General features: G+C 39.2%; 1 protein-coding gene across 4 annotated transcripts; it reads right to left on the bottom strand.

The window, feature by feature from the left end:
• Nucleotides 1-610: 610 nt before the first annotated feature.
• On the bottom strand, nucleotides 611-18,332 carry s100p (S100 calcium binding protein P). Of its 4 annotated transcripts, none has more exons than XM_079350062.1 (5): nucleotides 18,265-18,332; nucleotides 4,402-4,507; nucleotides 3,024-3,194; nucleotides 1,947-2,142; nucleotides 611-1,481 (listed from the first exon to the last, which is right to left on the bottom strand). In XM_079350062.1, the coding sequence occupies exons 2-5, from the start codon at nucleotides 4,449-4,451 to the stop codon at nucleotides 1,197-1,199; spliced, it is 702 nt and encodes a 233-aa protein (XP_079206188.1). In that variant the 5' UTR covers nucleotides 4,452-4,507; nucleotides 18,265-18,332; the 3' UTR covers nucleotides 611-1,196. The 4 variants fall into 4 exon arrangements, with proteins under 4 accessions (XP_079206188.1, XP_079206185.1, XP_079206187.1 ...); XM_079350059.1 differs by lacking the exon at nucleotides 18,265-18,332 and adding an exon at nucleotides 10,678-10,779; XM_079350061.1 differs by lacking the exon at nucleotides 18,265-18,332 and adding an exon at nucleotides 10,742-10,771.
• Nucleotides 18,333-18,994: the final 662 nt, after the last annotated feature.

The raw sequence follows: 18,994 nt of genomic DNA, 5'->3' as shown, positions 1-18,994 counted from the left end.
TTTATATTTAAACTCTGAATAGGCGACTTTCTAAATCAAAATCAAATTTCCCTGATTTAAAAAATATTGTTAAGGAGTGATTTCCTAAAAAGAGAGTGAAGTCAAACTTCCTTTGGGTTTGTTGTTTTCATTTCTGTCTTCACATGGAGAGGGCGTGTTAGAGCCCGAAATGTAACAATTTTTGTTTAATAAAACCCAAAATGTAATAACTGTTAGGTAATGTAACAAAATGCTAAGCCCAAAACGTAGTAACTTTTATTACATAATGGGGCAGACAACATATTTTTCCCCTAATCAACAATGTTTAGGCCAAAAGTTAATATGCTTTGGGCTCAGCATTTTGCAAAATTATTGTCCAGTTATTACATTTTAGATTTCGTTGCATTTCAGGCTCTGGTTTGTTTATGTGTCACTCTTTTATTATTGTTCCTTCTTCAGTACAATTGAACAAGAAACAACAGACTTTCTAAACAGAAACATTTTTATATGGCCTAAAAAGACAAACTTTGCATTTGGCTCTTAAAATTGGTTGCAGAATCTTTTTTTCAGATGTTTTTCTTGGATGTTTCTTAATTTGTTATGAATTCAAATCTTGATTTGAATGATCGATTGATGTTTATTAGCCTGTGTCTGCCACTCTCTGTCTGACAGACAACGAACAGGGAAACAGGGAGAGGCAGGGGGAGCTGAGGGATGAAGGAGGTGTGTCCGAAGAAACAACTTGTTCGGGTCTGAAAATCTGCTCTGAAAGTTGCAAAGAAAGCCTTTAAAAGATATATGAAAGTGGTCTCATCTCACACTCTCAAAGAAAAGGGGATAAGCACGTTTACACAAAGATAACATTGGCCTTTAACATTAAGACAGTGGATCACCGTAGATCAGAGAAAAGACACTTTAAAAAATCTCATATTTGTAGAAACTCTTCCAGAATTGGTAAAAGCACAACAACAAGAATGGAAATTATCATTTCACAGCTTCCACCACCAACATACCTAACTTGAATCACGCATCAAACCAGTGGGTCCATCATCTGAAAATACAGAGTTCAACCCTAAAAGTGCACAAGTCTCTTGAAAGTGCCAGTAGATTGTTTTTGAATCAAGCATTAAAGCTGTCCTTCCTCTTTGTCTTTCAGGACTGGAGGCCAAGAGGCAGTCGTACTTGTCCATGCTGTGTCCATATAACAGGGACTGCCTTCACCTCCGAATACGGCCAATTCTTTCGCACATGATGGACAGGGACTGTGTAAGCTTCACCATGGCAATGATTACCGTTCCTCCAATCAGGGTGCAGGTTGGCCAGAATAACGAGTGGAAGACGGCGACTCGGCCGTAGATCTGAGTCAGGATGGCGCTGTCCATTCTGTCTGTTGGGTCGACAAAACACTGGACAGTGTGCTGAGACCTGAGACGCTCAGAAATGTTATGAACGGCTGCATGTGTGGCAGAATAGTCCTTACGGCACTTTGGGATGTAAAAACACTGAATAAGTGAAGAGGAGAAAAGAGGACAAAAGGTTTTGTCTTCTGTATAGGTACACAGATACACTTATCTATACGTCAGATGCTACAAACTTGATATTACAATTCTGAACTCATTCCTTTGTATTCTTTGCTCTTTTTATTATCATTATTAAATGTATTTCCATTGTAGGAAATTGGCTGCATAAAAAAAACAGCGTATACTGTTGGTAATCATTGTTACCAAGAAATAAAATCAACCTCACAGACTGACTTATTCCCACCATATACTGTGAAAATGCAATATAAACAAATACATATTATTCCAGACATCCCTTCTGAAGCTGCATAAGCTTTGCTCAACTATGCAGCTGTTGATTGAGAGCTTTTATAGTATCATGAACAATTTTGGATCTTTTAAAAAGTCCTTCCTCATGTTTGAAATGACTTAACTGAATCTAATGACCAATTAAACAATGTGGTGTACCTCTGGATTGCTGTCCTGCGTCTCCTCGTTGTGAAACAGTCGCACCACCTTCCCTGAGGAGTTGAGGCTGACGTAGACCTGCAGACACGGGTATCGGGAGCTCTTCCAGCACTCTGCTCCACAGCTGTATGAGCAGTTCACATCCCACACGATGGTGGAGTTTACAATGGTGCAGCTGGCCTCACCTGTCCATAAACTGGAGAGTTTACAGAGAGAGAGAGAGAGAGAGAGAGAGAGAGAGAGAGAGAGAGAGAGAGAGAGAGAGAGAGAGAGAGAGAGAGAGAGAGAGAGAGAGAGAGAGAGAGAGAGAGAGAGAGAGAGAGAGAGAGAGAGAGAGAGAGAGAGAGAGAGAGAGAGAGAGAGAGAGAGAGAATACTTGTAAATAGGACTGTCCTAAGATAAACATTTTTGAATCTTAATTAATTGCTAAACTTGAATACAATTAATTAACAGATATGTTCATGCATGGCTTGCTTCTATGATTGGGCCTTATGGACTTCACTGTCTATGTATCAGAAAGCACTTTTTTAAATTCATTTTAAGGATCAACCAGTCATAGCTTCTGAAAACAATTAATTGCATGTTTATCATATGTTTAAACCCCATTATTTGCATTTAAAAAAGCAGTTGCTTAGCATAGCAATTGCTATGCTTTTATGTATTTTATACAGTACCCTTAAGCTAAGGGTACTTCCTGTTTTGACTGCTTTTATTTTGAAATATCCACTTTTGCACTATTACTTTTGACTTTTCTGCTGAGCCCTTTTATCAAGAGTATTTTCTATCAAATTAGCCATTCAAAGGCACAGTGGGTGTTCTTTTCCATCACTTAGAAGGCGATGGCTCACGGTGCATCTTATGGTACAAAATAGCCTGTGATCCAAAAAAAAGTTATACATTAATTTCTTACAGCCCTCCTTGTAATGCATACTCTCACACACTTTCAATTGTTTTAAAAGTAGTTAGTCATTTTATGTGGATATGCAGATGAATACACATTTGTAATCAATAATAAGAAAAAGAAAATGTCTATCTTGACTTAAAAAGTCTATAAGTGGCGATGTGAGCTCTTTTTACCTGTCAGAGTAAGAGCGCAGGATGGTGATTCCCACCACGAAGTACATCATGACCGACAGCAGGACCATGCCGAGGCCCAGCAGGATGGCTCGGTCCTCTCCGGCCCTCAGAGCTGTCACTGTCTTCCTCTTATCCAGCGCCTCATAGACTCGGATTTTCTGGTAGATTGATCTGAAAAAGAAGAAGCCCAACAGGGGTCAACATCAAAGCTGCTTCATGTCTTGTGAATTTATTTCCATCTTTTAAAATCTTTGAACATAACCCGTACCTTCTGTAACCCTTCTTTTAAAAGCATTTTTTTTTTAAAATAATTAATTCATTTATTTAACAGAAGACACTTACAGAGACACTTACGTATTCCAAACACATTGTGGGATCTTTTCACTATATGTACAGATATAACATCTGTCTTGAGGCCTTGCAACACTTTGTTTTCCAGACACTGGACATGTCTTGTTTTAATCCTTTGTGATAGCTAAATTATTTTATGAAGGAGTTAGCTGGACTAGTTGAAGTGATGTTTGGATCTTTTGGCTCAATGTTTATTTCAAAAGGTATATCTTTGGAATAATCGACTGAAAAAGAATTGTTTTGTATCCGTGACCTTAAACCTTTACAAAACTCTTCATCCTCTGAGAAGTCCTCCTCACTACTCGAAACGGCAGTTAACAGTTGGCTGCAGTCTGCAAACTCACCATTAGATGTCACTAAATTCTATACACACTTGATCCTTGAAGTACGCTTGTTCTAAAATGTCACTTCATCACTTCATCGTCTGTTTGTCAGATATTTGTCTTGATTTTTTTTCTTTCCAGAAGGTTTAACCCCTCATGAAGGTCAAGCTTTGTGAACCGCTCAGATAGAGCTGTAGGTGTATTTGCATTGACACTGAAGGCTGCTTTTAGGAACAACAGGGAAACCGCTGTGAAACCATTTAACTTCTTTTAAATCCCTTTGAAATCCCCATTTCTGTATACTTAGATAATATCAGTTCAAATTGCCTGTCACCAAGAGTCACAATCATCTTTAATGTGAAACGTGTAATCGATTACATTTAATTTTCTTTAGTTTCATTGTATAATGTTTCATTATGACTCATGTCTCTAATATATTGTTAAGCATGACATTACATACTCAAACTTAACTGTTCTTTACATACTATTATGTACGGGGCAAACACATCCATTTCTTGTGCTCATATTTCAACAGATATATAGCATATAATATATAATATAATTTAAGATTTTAAATGACAGTTCAGCTATTTTCATCTCACATCAACTGGAAGTACAACTCTTTCAAAAGGTTTAGTGCTTGATTTCAATCAACACAACAGCTGACTAAAGTAAAGTACAACAAGGCGAGGCTGTATTCAGACCTGCTTTCACTTTTTCCGTCCGTTGCTTTACTTCCTGCCCACAGAAACATCTTCGTTGAGGAATGAGGGACCTGTAGTCCACTACTAGCAGGAGGGGATGACTCAACTGAAAAACAAAAATATACATTATGTGAATATTAAATTGTTATTAAAATACTTTTACACAATAACAGAGTCTGATATCCTTGACAGGCCAGGGGAAGCAGCCCAGAAAAGATTATTAATGCGGATATTTTGCAAAGGATCAGGTCAATAGAAAGAGACTACAAAGCTACTATTATTTGAAGTTTGTTGGATTATTTATAAAATGATGTATATTCTAGTTAAAAGTATGAGAGCAGTCACACAAATTGAGAAAAAGATAAGAGGTATGATGAAAGTTAAAAAAAAAAAGTGGCCTTGTAGTCAGGGGGCGTGTCCAGTCTAATTTAACTGGGTTATTATGTAGTTGTGGCCTGAAGTGTAATGTGCACACAAACACAAAATATATGTATCTCAAATAATGTCTCCCATACTTTGGTCATATAGGTCATGTAATGTGTATTAATTTCCTATGCACCTGTCATATGAATATACTGCATGTGCAAGTGCAGTATAAAGTATGAAGAAAACAAAACATGCTACATTGAAACTTAAAAAAAACAGAATAATTAGGTTTCAACATGATCATTTACAACAACATCACTTTAAAGAAACGTGTGTTTGGCAAACTTTTAATCAACTGGCTGTATCTCCTGTATCTACAGACTTTGGTCCTAAAACAACTAAAAAAAACACCTGCACTTAAGTGTATGCACAGTTAAGAACATCAAAGAGTCAGGCTGGTTGTTATGTTCTTATTCAGTATGATGAATGTTCACATGTCATCGTCAATGAACTGGTCCTGCATCCCTTACATGTATTTACAAGGCAGGCTGCACAGCTCTCTGTCATCAGTCATCACTAACTCACTAACAGAGGTTACAGTGTTGGGGTCAGATCGGTCACCCGTTGTAAATGTACACTTTCACTTTGTAAGCTTCCCTTCAGAAATCACACCAATTCATGCAAGTGCTTTATTTGGTTTAAAGGGATACGTCACCCATTTTCATGAAGCTGTGTATCATTAGAAACATGGTAGTTGTGTTGAATGGTCATGAGTCCAACCCTCATTTTGCCCTGAGACAAGAAAAATATGTTTTTCTTTGCCTGGAAGTTTTCTTCATGTGATGCAATATGACGCTTTTTGCATCACCTGAAGAAAACTTTCAAGCAAAAAAAAACACATTTTATTTAACTTATCATGAAACCTGTTTTGTGTCTTTTCAGGCATGTTCATTTGATGTCCCTTTCATAGTGTGTAAATTCATCAGCAGTCTATCAGACTGTTTAAGGTTCTCTGCGTTGTTTGTGTGACTCTCATCCCCACTTTTTAAACCCTATTGAACTGAATTGGTTTTATCCACTTATTTTTACGACATAATAGCATCTCAATATGTCTTCTGCAAATCAAATGTAGTGTGACATCATAATAGCATGCCCACATAGCTTCCCGTTAGTGTGAAAAACATGCAGCCTAAAATAAGAGTAGGCCTGTCATTGTGTGTGCAGAAGTCATACTTGAGAAAGTGTCAGTTTGATTTATGAGTGAAGACTGTGTTGACTGACTACATGCCTGAAGCAGCGTGTGTCTCTGACTGTTATATTTGTCCAAAGGGAGTTATCTTTGTGAACTCATGAAAGAACTTAAGTGGCAGATGTGAAATGGTATGTGGACAGTCCATCTTACACACATGAATGCCATTCCTTTACAGTGCAAGACCCTCCACAAAACATACCCTCTTACAGAAGGTTACATTGTGAAGGTTGACATTTTCAGAGACCCCAAGAATAAGGTGATGAAAGCATTGGGATTAAAGTTGTATTTGTCCTTCAATTGTACCAGAGGGCTTGATAATAGGCCTATGTTTTGGTCTGGTGATTTGGACATACAGTAGATGTTGATGCATGTTTTTTCAAATACTTTCTGCTCATGGTTTTGCCCATTGACTACAGGATGTGGCTGTGGTCTCAGTGATGTCACTTGTTGGTTTCTGAGGAACCCTATAAAAGCCAAACGATGGTGGTCTTCATATTGGAAATGCTGTTTCCACATGACATTTGATCAATTTAGAAACAGGTCAAAGCTTGATTAAAGACGGCCTTACAGTTATTCTCCTGGCAAACAGCTAAATCCATGTGTCGTTGAACTCCACTCAGCCCTTAACTATGCAGATTTAAGAATTCTCTCTCCTTCCACATCCTCTGTGCATGCCTTGGATTGTGAAAGCCCTGACACACCAAGTAGATGGCAAAGAACTAGTTGTGACGAAGGCCGGCTGTGGAGTTGGCACAAAACAGCTTTTGTCTTGACAAAAAAGTTGCACTAGAACACATCACAAAGACTACAGCCAACAGCCAACCACCACGTACATTCTGCGCATGCTTGGGAGGTAATAACTCTCCATGTCAGCAGGTGTAATCGTCTGTAATCGTCATTCCAAAAAGGTGAAATCGGAAGAGGGCAAAGAAGAATGCAGATAAATAAACCGTTGTTATGATGCGAGAATACCATTTTATCACCACTCATAGGTAGCCTACTTCTAATCTAAAAGGTCAGATGAAAAGTTGAAAATGGCAGTGGTCTCCTTAGTGTGTCAGGGCCTTTAGGACCACACACTATGCCGCTATTCGTTGCCACTCTAGTCAATAATTGTGTTTCCACAGCGAGTGTTTCCATATTCTGAGCCTTGCCAGCAACGTCACTACGCTCTGCACTGTTTCAAACACCCAGCTAGTCTATTTTCGACGGTGTACCTGGCTGGCACGTGTCAAGCTGGACAGAATGAAACGACCCAAACAGAAAGTCAAACAAGAAAACACACAGAGCATCAAAATACAAAAACAACATACAGACTCATGATCATATATTTCATCATTTTATCATCATTATATCAAAACAGGTGCCAAATGTACAACAAAGCAACCACAGGAAGAAAAGGGACAAAGGAACATGTTCTTTTTTTCTCTTTATTTCTGTGTCACCTTGTTGGTCTCCTGTCATATGTTTAAAGCTGCTTATGGCTACACCCATGTTATAGAAAATGATCCAGTGGGACAGGGTGAACACCTTTCGACGGACTAAAACTGTGGCGCTGAGACTATGGCCCACTGAGTATGGAAATTAGGAGTTAGGCCTAACAAAATTAACACAGATAAGAAAAATAACAAACTCATGCATGCCTTCTTTAGATCCTTCTTTTAATCCCTAAAAAGGCCACAATTAAACCTTCACATGCTTGTTTATTTCTCCTCTGAAAAGCTATAGAGCCTTGAGGTCCACTGACACAGTGGATCTCATGATCAGATCTATAATTAGATGACACACATCTATAATCAGATGTTTTATCTTGAACTTATCTCAACTTATGTTGAGTAAAGAAGTTAAAATAACTGAGTAAAACATGAACTGAAGACCAAAACAGCAAGGTGTTCCAGTAACACCAGGTGACTGAAGAAGGAGACGTCAACATGACAGGACTAAATATTGACAAAAGTATGCTTCACTACACACCTAGCCATGCTTGGTTTGTATAAGTAAAGGAGCCATGATTGATGGAGCACCTGACCCATGCCAAAGTCAATATTGACTTTTCCTGTATGAGCTGATGTAAGCTGTGTGATGGCTATTGTGAGCACAGTTTCTCACTTTGAGCCTTTAAGTACTGAGCACTTCTTAGCTGCACTTTAGTCGCAGCTCAACTGCACTGAACGTCACGCTGGTGATAAGACGGTTAGTGGTGCGAAATGTCAACACAATGAATGATGGATCAAATTTAAAGACCAGTTATTACACACCTACGGTTCAGGGGCCCAAAGATGAATTCCGGCTAAATTATGAACAAAAAAATTAAAATAAAAAAACTGCGAATTTTTACAAAGGATTGAGTAATGGGCACAGTACATGGTTGCTAAAACTTGACCTTCTTTTCTAACATGTGGTTGGTAGGCTAATAGGCCATGGTAACATAAGAAACTTCTGAGTCAAAAGAAGACAAAGGTATACAAAGGTAAAATGATAAATTACGGTTGACATTCAGTTTTTCAAAAGTCTCAAATGCAAATGTGTTGTCCATTGCAGTAACCGCACAAGAGATTAAACAAGCAGAAAAAAAGAAGTAAACGTGCAGTCAGCGGTGCATGCATTCTCGATGTTGAAAGTTATTGAGCATGAGACCAACTTTGAACTATTTTAAGGTTTAAACTTAAAGGAAGTATCTGTGAAAGTTGAGACTTATTTAAGGTTGTGGAAAATATGTAACCTTTAAAGTTAATTGGTCAAGTTCTGGGAAAATGTGTATGTTATTTATTTGATCATTTTTAACGTTTATTTATTTTTCCTATTAATATGACAAAAAGAACTTTAAAGGGGACACATTATGAAAAATCTTCTTTTACAGTGTTTTTGAATACTTATCTGGGTAACTCAACCCACAAAGTTTGAAAGAAATCCATCCAGTCCTTTGTTTGTAGTCTGCATAAGTCTTACACAGAGAACATGCTCAGTTTCAAATTTTCTACACTTGTGACATCACAAGTTGGATTGTGGTAAAACAAAATCCCCTCCCTTCCCATGGTATCTCCACCCACAGCCGAGAGCAAAACTTTTGCACTGGACCGCCATTTTCATTCTCCCTATAGCAAAGGAGTGACGTCGACAGGGAAAACTCAGGAAGGGCTCATTATATTTAAATAGACACACACCAAAACAGAGCGTTCTGAGATTGCTGGTTTCTACAGGGTCACAAACCTCCTCTGGTGCTTGATTCATGTTATATTTTGACCAAAGTACAGCACAATTATTTCATTTAGAGAACAGGGGACTGTTTATCAAGACGATATCAAGGCTCCTATTCAATGCTTTTAAAGACAGTTTGTAAAATGAGAAACCTAAAGTATTATAATCATAGCCACAAAAGAAACTCTTGTGCATTTATATGGGCAAGTTCACATCCTGTTCACACCTGTTGTTTACAATGGGAAACCAGATCTTCTTGTCCGTCTGTGGAGCGCTTATTGTAATTTTAGTTATTATACATCCATATATCCAGCCATCCATAGCTATCTTGACTAATGAGTAATGATACAGATCATATTGAACAGTAACAAACATGCATCCATGTTATTTAGAGCGGGTCAATTTTAAGGAAGATTATAAAATAATGCAGAATTTATGCAGTAAAGAAAGAGAGCAAGTACATTCATCCAGCTTGGCTCATCCCTATGAAAAGATGAGTACAAATGATACAAAACCAAAGCTATTGTTCAAAAGTACCAAATAAACATACTTTATGTTATTTTATAATTCCTATGATGAAATGGAACTCACCTAATTTCCGATGATGGTGTTGAGTCAGTGCTCAGACTGTAAGAACAGTTTTCTCCAAACATGACCCCTTACACTTTCCTCACCACCACCCATAAATCCATGTTTGGCTCTGTCCAAACTATTCCTTTGTCTTCAAGCACAAAATAGTTCTTACGGCTACCTAAGAGCTGATAACTTTGCACTTTAAACTGCCAAACTAAACTAATTTCCAAAGTTGTTTTTCTTCCATTACATTACTTGAGAAACATATAAAACACAACATAAACTTAAAAAAGGAAACCTGTTGACTTAAAAAAAAAAAAAAACTCTCAGGCTATGTACCTCTAGCCAACAGCCAACATTACCAGGAGAGTCTATGTACTTGAAAAATACAGAGAGAGAGAAATACAGAAATACAGAAAAAGCTAATAATTGTCCATTGTCTGGAGAAGTTCTTTCAGGCTACACAGGTGACTGAAGCTCTGTAGCTTTGTGTTTCACTGCTATCCTTTCTGAGGTGTCGGGTCTCTGTAACAGAAGTGTAACTTAGGTCAGCGTCTGTTTGAGTGGATGTGGGAGGAGGCTGGGCTCTGTGGATGTGGGTTGAAGTTAAGAGGGAGGAGAAGGACGTAAGCACTGAGGTCACTAATATGTTTCCCTGTCTGTCTACAAACTCTCCCAATAATGAGAGGTCCATTCTCTCCGTCTAATGTAGTCAGTTTCTGGTTTTCCAAAGCTTGATCGTCCAACAAATGATGGATTGTTGTTGAACCTTACACGCTCGTCTTTTTAGTATTACAGGTGGAAAAACAAGGAACTGGACCCAATTGCAGAACATAAAAAAACTATTCATTTTAAAACAAAGAGGCAAAGACAGAAAACAATCTTACTCAATAATAATCCAATGTCCATAAAGAAAAACAGGAAGCACGAGGAATCACGACGACAACTGACACTAGGAGACTGATGAACACCACATCCAACACGACAATAAACTGACACAGAGGGGAAGAAACACAGAGATTAAATGGACACAGGGGTAATCATACACAGGTGCAGGCAATCACGGCAATCAGATAGGAAAGAAACAGACAGAGGAAACAATGAACACGAGACCAGAAACACTGAGGACGCAGAACTCAAACATAAAGACTGAACTAAGAAACACACAAGGGAAACACAATGATCAGAAATAACCAAATAATACAAGTTACACTGAACACCAAACTAGGAAACATTAACACATAAGTAAAACAAGCAGCTAAAATGAGAACTAAAACAATATAAAGAAATGTAATCTTTAAAATACAACTAAACAAGAAAGAAACATTACATAACACACAAAATGTGTTAAAACAGGCCGTTTGGAAATGTTCCTCTTATGACATCACAAAGGGCAGTGACCCCACCCAAAGTGGAAGTGTCACGTACCTGGGGTGGGGTTCTGCCCTCTGAGTCTGCCTTCAACAGGTAAACAATAGGGTATGGTGCGAGAAAACCAGAGCAATGCTGCATTCATGTGCTGTTTGGGTGGTCCAAGTTTACCAGTTGAGAAATCGTTCACAGTGCGTTCACGTAATATCAGTTCAGAAAGTCTTAATGTTGTTACAACAGCACAAAAAAACACTGATGGTACAAGGAAGATCAGTGAAATATTAAAAGTTTTGTTTGAGCAAAAACATGAATTAATAAAAAGTACTTTAAAATCAACAAAAAATATTTTTCTCATTCTAAAAACCTGACTTGACGTTAGAGATTCTAACATCAAGTCGGGAAGTTGGGCACCTATTTCTTTTCTGAGATTCTGAGTTTCTGTTTTGACTTGAGCGGGGGTTCCTGTGCATTTTACAACTCGGAAACTGAAATTCCAATGTGTCCGACACCACATGAATGAACCAGATAGGTGTGGTCAGACAACAGCCTGTTCCGAGCAGGGCTGAAATAGAGGGGTTTATAGGCATGATCAAATACAGGATCAGAGTGGATTTAGAACAAGACATTTCACAAACATGATTTTGGGAGCTCTGAGACTTGCTCTGAGAATAACATGTGACCTTTAATTGAAAAAAAAAAAACCTCTACAATGTCATGTTTTGATGAAAATCAAGCTAACAATGAATAGTTATTGTGAAATGTTGCTATCCTTTCAAAGATTTAAGAAGATAGATAGATAGATAGATAGATAGATAGATAGATAGATAGATAGATAGATAGATAGATAGATAGATAGATAGATAGATAGATAGATAGATAGATAGATAGATAGATAGATAGATAGACAGACAGACAGACAGACAGACAGACAGACAGACAGACAGACAGACAGACAGACAGACAGACAGACAGACAGACAGACAGACAGACAGACAGACAGACAGACAGACAGACAGACAGACAGACAGACAGACAGACAGACAGACAGACAGACTTGTATTTCATGTGCATAAGCTGGACCAGGAGAAGAGGAGTTACTGGGAATACCGTCACAGTCTACCTTTTTTTTAAATGGGTGTGCCAGAATCCCGTGTGCATTGCCAGCAGTTATCTAATGTCTGGCACCACACTCTAGTGGTCGCAGCAGTCAGAGACACATTGCCTTTGACCTTTAAAAGGATGACAGAGAACTGAAAGTAAAGCTTCAGCTACGTGTGTGTATGTGAGTCTGATGTTTTCACTATATATTTACCAATGGTTAGGTCACGAAATGATACAAGCACAATGTTTGATTTAAGATATAAATGGATATAAATAGGAGGGGAAATAAATAGTGTGGTGCGAGTGGGTTTATGGTGTAGAGAAGTATGAACTTTAGCTGTAACTTGAACTTGAGGAGAGCTATCTGTAGTTTTATGTATAATAAGTAGAGAAACATCGATTGTAAAAAAAATAGGGCAAATTGAGACCAAAGGTGCTTTTTCACTTCTTTGTATCTTTGTATATTGCATCTCTTTTTAAAATGAACTACAAGATTGTACATATTTAACGTAATGCTAGCAGTCCCTCCTCTTGAATTGTCAGTCGAACAGGTAAATTGGCGAGAGCTTGTACAGCGCTTTTCTAATTTTCTGACCATAACTCACATTTACCCAATAACACACGTACTGAGATGCAAAGTGAACTGTCCATCTGTAGTTACTAATTTATTAATACACACCGACACACCGAAGAGAAAGGAGCGATAGAGCGGGGGTTAAGGATGCACGCACACGAGGCAATCCATACCGTGCCCAGTTCATTTGACTTGTGTGAGTGTCTCGACCGTGCTCAAGCAAGGTACACCTCCTTGGCCCTGGCACAGTTGGAAGAGGTAGAGCACGGGCACGAAACATGGCCAGTCTCCATCATTAAGAAATCCTAGCTTGTTATGGCTGTATGTAACTACCTTCAATGATTCAAAATAAGCAACAAAATCAGAAAAAGTTGCAGTCTTGTGTCTATGTGTTCTCCCATTTTATTTTTTTTGTCTGCCTGTCTGTGCCTGAAGTGTCTTGCCAAAGGTTACATCAATATGTGGCCGCAGTAGTTGGGGATGAAACCCAAATCAACCAAAATCAGTCAGAGTTTGAACAACAGGGAACTTCTTAAGTAAAAAAAAAGTATTTGAATAAGCTGTAAGGTATTATGGTCCATACCAATATTCAAACAATGTAATGGTACATCCCTATATTAAAGTCCATGCATGTTTCATTAGGTGGCAAGGGCACTTAGCGTTATACTTGTCTTGTTATGTACTGTGAGCTCTATTAAAAAGCTATTTATTCACCTTTTTAAATAATGTCATAAAGGTCATGGGCGGCATGTTTTATGTTCTTAAAAACCACAGAAGGAATGTTCTCTGTTGTGGTCGACATCCTATTCCCCTTCCTGTCCCATAATGCATCTTTAGATATCAATAGCCACATACCAACTTTCCAAATACACACACACTTGCAGGATTCATTTTAAGCAGTTCATGGGCTAATCCACTTGTCTCCCTTTGAAAACATAAATCTAACAGCTTTCTTGGAAGGTGGGGCGGTCAGGCATGGTGACGGCACAGGTGCAGCCACTCTCTGTAGCTCATAGACGCACAGGCATGCCTGCCACACACACACACACACACACACACACACACACACACACACACACACACACACACACACACACACACACACACACACACACACACACACACACACACACACACACACACACACACACACACACACACACACACACACACACACACAGTGTATCTGGGCTATGATGTCATGGTGCAGTTTCTGAAAGGTTATTTGGATGGCATGTGTTGCACTGTGTTGTCAGCAGTTGTCTTTTGCCACCTGACTGTCGACAGAGCAGCAGAGAGAGTCTGACACAGCTGTTCAGCCTTGTTTAGAATCAAAGAGTTCCAGTCAAGCTTGCAATTTAATACTGCAGTAAATTTCTGCAAACTCAAAATGGGGATAGACATGGAGTAAAACTAACCGGATGGGCCTGATTTAATGTTCCGCCTAACATTTAAATTGGTCCAGTACCGTGTGTGGCAAGCCTTTTTGAAAGTATAAGCGGGAATAGCAACTGTCGATACAAATAATTGCTTTTTGGCATGTTGAATTACAAACTGATATATCCACAACATATTTTTCACTGTTAACAATTCTAATAAAGATATCTAAAATAAGTGCTTCATTACAGTGGAAATGTTCATTGTAGATACAGTACCTGACCCTTAATTAAATATTTTTTATTTTTAATAATTAAAGGATTGTGCTATTGACTTCTATTCAGATTGAATTACAGATATCTGTAATTCAATCTGAACAGAGTTACAGTTATAAGTAGAGTTACAGTTAGATTTACAGTTATAAGAACAGCAAGTGGCAGGTAAACAGATCTAAAGGAAGAGCAGAGAAGTGTGTAAGACTGGAGCTCTGCCTCCTGGTCTGAACTCTGATGAGTTGTCAGGGTCTGGGCATGTGTGGTGGGAGGGAGTTCCAGAAATGGGGGACAGATTGACTAAAAGCTCTGGGCCCCTTGGTGGACATGCGTGATGGTGGTACAGGGAATTGCAGGGAAGAAGAAGACCTGAGAGTGCAGGTGGGTGTGTTGATGTGCAGGAGTTCAGAGAGGTACAGCGGGGCGCGGTAATAGATGGCTTTACAGGTGAGGAGCATAATTTTGTATAGTTGATGCGAAATTTATCCAGGAGTCAATGAAGCGGCTGAAGGACAGGAGTGATGTGATTAACAGAGGGGGTTCTGGGGATGATGCGAGCTGCAGAGTTCTGGACCAGCTGAAGTTCATGGATGGACTTGAGAGGGAGACCAAAGAGAAGGGAGTTGAAGAGTATGAAGACCGGGGGACATTATTGATGTGAGCTTGGAATGATAGTGTGTTGTCAAGGATGACACCCAGACTCTTAACCTTAGGGGAGGGAGAGACTCTGGATTGCTCAATGGTAAGTGAAAAGCTGTCATTGTAATTGCAATTGTGGACTTGGTGCCGATGAGGAGATGCTCGGTTTTGTCACTGTTTAATTTGAGGAAGTTGCAGGAGAACCGGGATTTTATTTCTTGTAGGCCATCAGTCAGAGAAGTAGGTGGGATGGAAGAGGTGGATTTGGTGGACAGGTAGAGCCAGCTATCATCCTAACCCAAAGATTGGTCTGCATGTTAGTCACACTGATTAATACGTTATTATTATTATAACTCATTGTTTAGCCATGGTCTAGTGAAAATGTTTTAATTTGGCCTCTATAAATCACTCAAACATCAGAAATCCTCCAGAGAAGTGAGAGTTAGGTTTGAACAACACGAAATAAACACCATGAACACCACTCAATGGACGACAAATGTGCAAAAATTCCAACATATGTGTTCTCCACCTTATTTGCCTCTATGAAGGTTTATTCTCTGATGGGCCCACTGCCCAACAGAACTTGAGAACTTAATATGTAAATTATGTAATCTGATACATAACAAACAAACCCATGCTTCCTGTGTGATTTAAACTGCATTTCCATAAATGCGAAAGTGACACATACAGAAAAAAGCATAAAGCATTCACATGTTGGATCTATGATCATACCAAGGTTACAGCTCTGTTTTATTTACAAGACCTAAAGTTATGCAATTAATCAAACCCTCTCACCACCACAACGCCACTCAAGGACTCTGCTCTAATACACTCACCTTCAAAGGTTGCTGGAGTCCAAAAAACCTTGCAGGCTGCCATTCTGTATTGTAATTCCATGGCATGTAAAAAAGTGTCCTCTCGGCTTAACCAACATGTGTTTTCTGGGGACGGACTAACCCTCATCACTCCTCCCATTCTGTAAACACTGAGGAACAACCATAATAACCACAATGCCCCTAACTGCTCACACTAATAAACAGTCTGTGATGATGATTAAAGTCTGTGTGATTTGGGGCAGAGACAGGGTTTGGGGAGGGTGGGGGGAGCGGCGTAAATGAGGGACTGAGGAAGGAAAAGAGCCATTTGTATAGACTATTAAAGATTTGTATAGACTACTTTTCTAATAAAATTGGATGGTGAACCTCGTCAGTGTTAAAATCCACACCTTGTCTTCATAAGACAACCAATTATTTATTCTGGTGTGACTGGTGTTCGAAGGGCTAACCATTAATACGCCTTCTGATGACTTAAAGCGCTTCTACATTGAATGTCACACCTACACATTCATACCCTTAAAACACAGATGGCAGTGGTTACTCTGTAGTAAGACCCTTACCATCAAAATTAACTAATCCATTCATAGAGCAGTGCAGGGGTTAAGTGTCTTCCTGGGGATTAAACCCTCAACCTTCCAGTTGAGAGACAACACTTCTATCAACTGAGCCACAGCCACAAACCTTGTATCAAGTCTTACATTTACTGCCTGTTGCTGGAAACTCGTCTCTGAATCAAAAGCACTTTCACTCAGTCTTGTCTCGGTCTCACACTGGGCGGACTCCAGATTTCAAATCAAGACCGGTCCACGCTGTTACTATTAAAAGGAAAATGCATGTTTCGAAAAGAACAAATACATTCTGGTTCCCCTGTGTCACTGCTGCAATCGTCTCGATGTTACGGTGTAAGTGAGTGACGTGCCTAATGCAGTCAAGGTGAAGGTTTTTCAGCGATATTTATGGTCTTCGTCTTGTCTCAGTCTCGTCCTCTCGTCCTGCCTTGGCCTTGGTCTTGACTCTGTCTTGATCCCTAAATGTCTCGATCTTGTCTCAGTCTTGGAGCACTCTGGTGTTGCGAATGTTTTGGTCTCGGTTAGTGTGGTCATGACTGTCAAATGTAAAAAAAAAACAAAGAAAAACAGTGATCTGTTATCACCACAATATTACCTGGATGGTAGTTTTGGTTATGAAGAAATTGAAATTATTGTCTACTACAGGTTTTGCCAGTGTTCTATGGAAGTACCATTAACTATGAATACACTGTGGTAAAGCACCTGTATTATGTTTGGATCAACAAGAAACACAAAGATGCCAGAGACCGGGCAAAAAGAACAAAAGATGTGAAGGTGCTAAGCCCAACCACATAATGGACTGTTGCTCTCAGCACCTCCCCCAAAAACTACCTAAGAAGAAAAGATAAACCCGAAGAAACCAAAAGACTGAAAATAGGACTACAAGTTATCTCCAACCAAACTAGAAAAAAAACCCAGCAATCTTAGAGAGGGTGGGGACAAATGGAAACCTAAAACTGGGAGTGTGTCCCAGTCTCTCCTGCCTGGCCAGGTGTGCAACAGGTGAAGGAGGAGGGAGAATAACTGAGAGAGAGGAGAGAGAGAGAGAGAGAGAGAGAGAGAGAGAGAGAGAGAGAGAGAGAGAGAACAGGGACACAGGTATCAGACACATTCTAAAAGTGTCATTACAAAATGTGCTTTTTGAATGACATTTGAGAGTGCCGTTGATTTTATTGATTTGAAGCACATTTATTGTTTACATATCACTTCCCTTTTTAGGATATGAGAAAGAAGTCTTTGGACACAGAGACCTCTAGTGGCCCCCAGCTGGCCCCAATAGAAGAGAAATGCAGAGCTGAGGAAACACTGGTCTTCGACCTGAGTACGTTGTTTTGGATTAAATTATCAAAAAAGAAAAATTACAAGCAACGCCATCTATTTCAGACAAAAGACATCTAGAGAGAGGCATTGCGCACCACATGTACAAAGGCTGTAGTCCTCAAAGGTGGTAGCCCAGGTTTATTTTGATCAATGGATATATTCCAGAATGTCATATCAACTCCTCCCCCCAATCTCTGACTCCATCCACTGTCCTGTCTTTCAAGTAAAGACATCTAGTCATTGAAGAGATCTCTGTCTCTGAGAGCTCCTAAATGTCATGACAGAGACCAGGTGATAACTGTGTCATTTATACAAGCCACTATTTGTAATAGACAAATACATGAAAGACACAGTAACGCAGGTTTTAGTGTTGATTTGACTAAAGGAAGACAAAAAAAAAGATCAATGAGCTCACCCCTGAGTGCAGTGAGTGCTGGCCTTCTTGAACCTCCTCTGCTGAAGCATGCCGTTGATGTTTCAGTGTCGAACTATTTGTATGAAACTGAAGGGGGGATTGAACAGAAACACACACACACACACACACACACACACACACACACACTCAAACCGAACACAAAGTACGCACACACAAAAGGAGCAAGGCATAAAGTTCAAAAAGCAAACATTGAGAGAATTGGAGGAAGTGCAGGGACGGCATACTCCCTTGATGGTGGGAGAGGCTGAGAGGACTTTCCAACCAGCAAAATACAAATTCCACACAGTGAAGGTGTTTTTTCTAAATCATTTTCTTTTTGTTCTGTGGGACATTACGTTCAGAGATGCCAAAAAAATTTGAAGATAAAAAAGGGTAACTCTCTACTGGGACCCTCTACCCGAACTAAAGAGCCTCCACATTTTTCTAATAAGAACCACAAGCAGAAATGTCCTCAAACTAGAATAAACGCTGGGGATGCTTTTGAAAAATGGAGAGAGGTTAGACAACTAAACACTGAAGCTTCAGTGTCCACAGGATGAAAACTTATCTGAGCATCTACTCTAGACAGGAAGAGGCGGAGGGAGACAGCTTTCTTCAATGTGTTGAATTTGATTTGCAGTACCCATTTTAAACACTAAAGTGCCAGAGTTACATATTGCTTCTTGAATGTTCTTTTTTTCCCCACTCTGTTTTAAAAATATTATAATAT

The sequence above is a fragment of the Symphodus melops genome, assembly GCF_947650265.1.
Source record: "Symphodus melops genome assembly, chromosome: 8".
Classification (NCBI taxonomy): domain Eukaryota; kingdom Metazoa; phylum Chordata; class Actinopteri; order Labriformes; family Labridae; genus Symphodus; species Symphodus melops.
The sequence above is the reverse complement of the archived record's forward strand: the minus strand, read 5'-3'. Positions and strand labels throughout refer to the sequence as shown.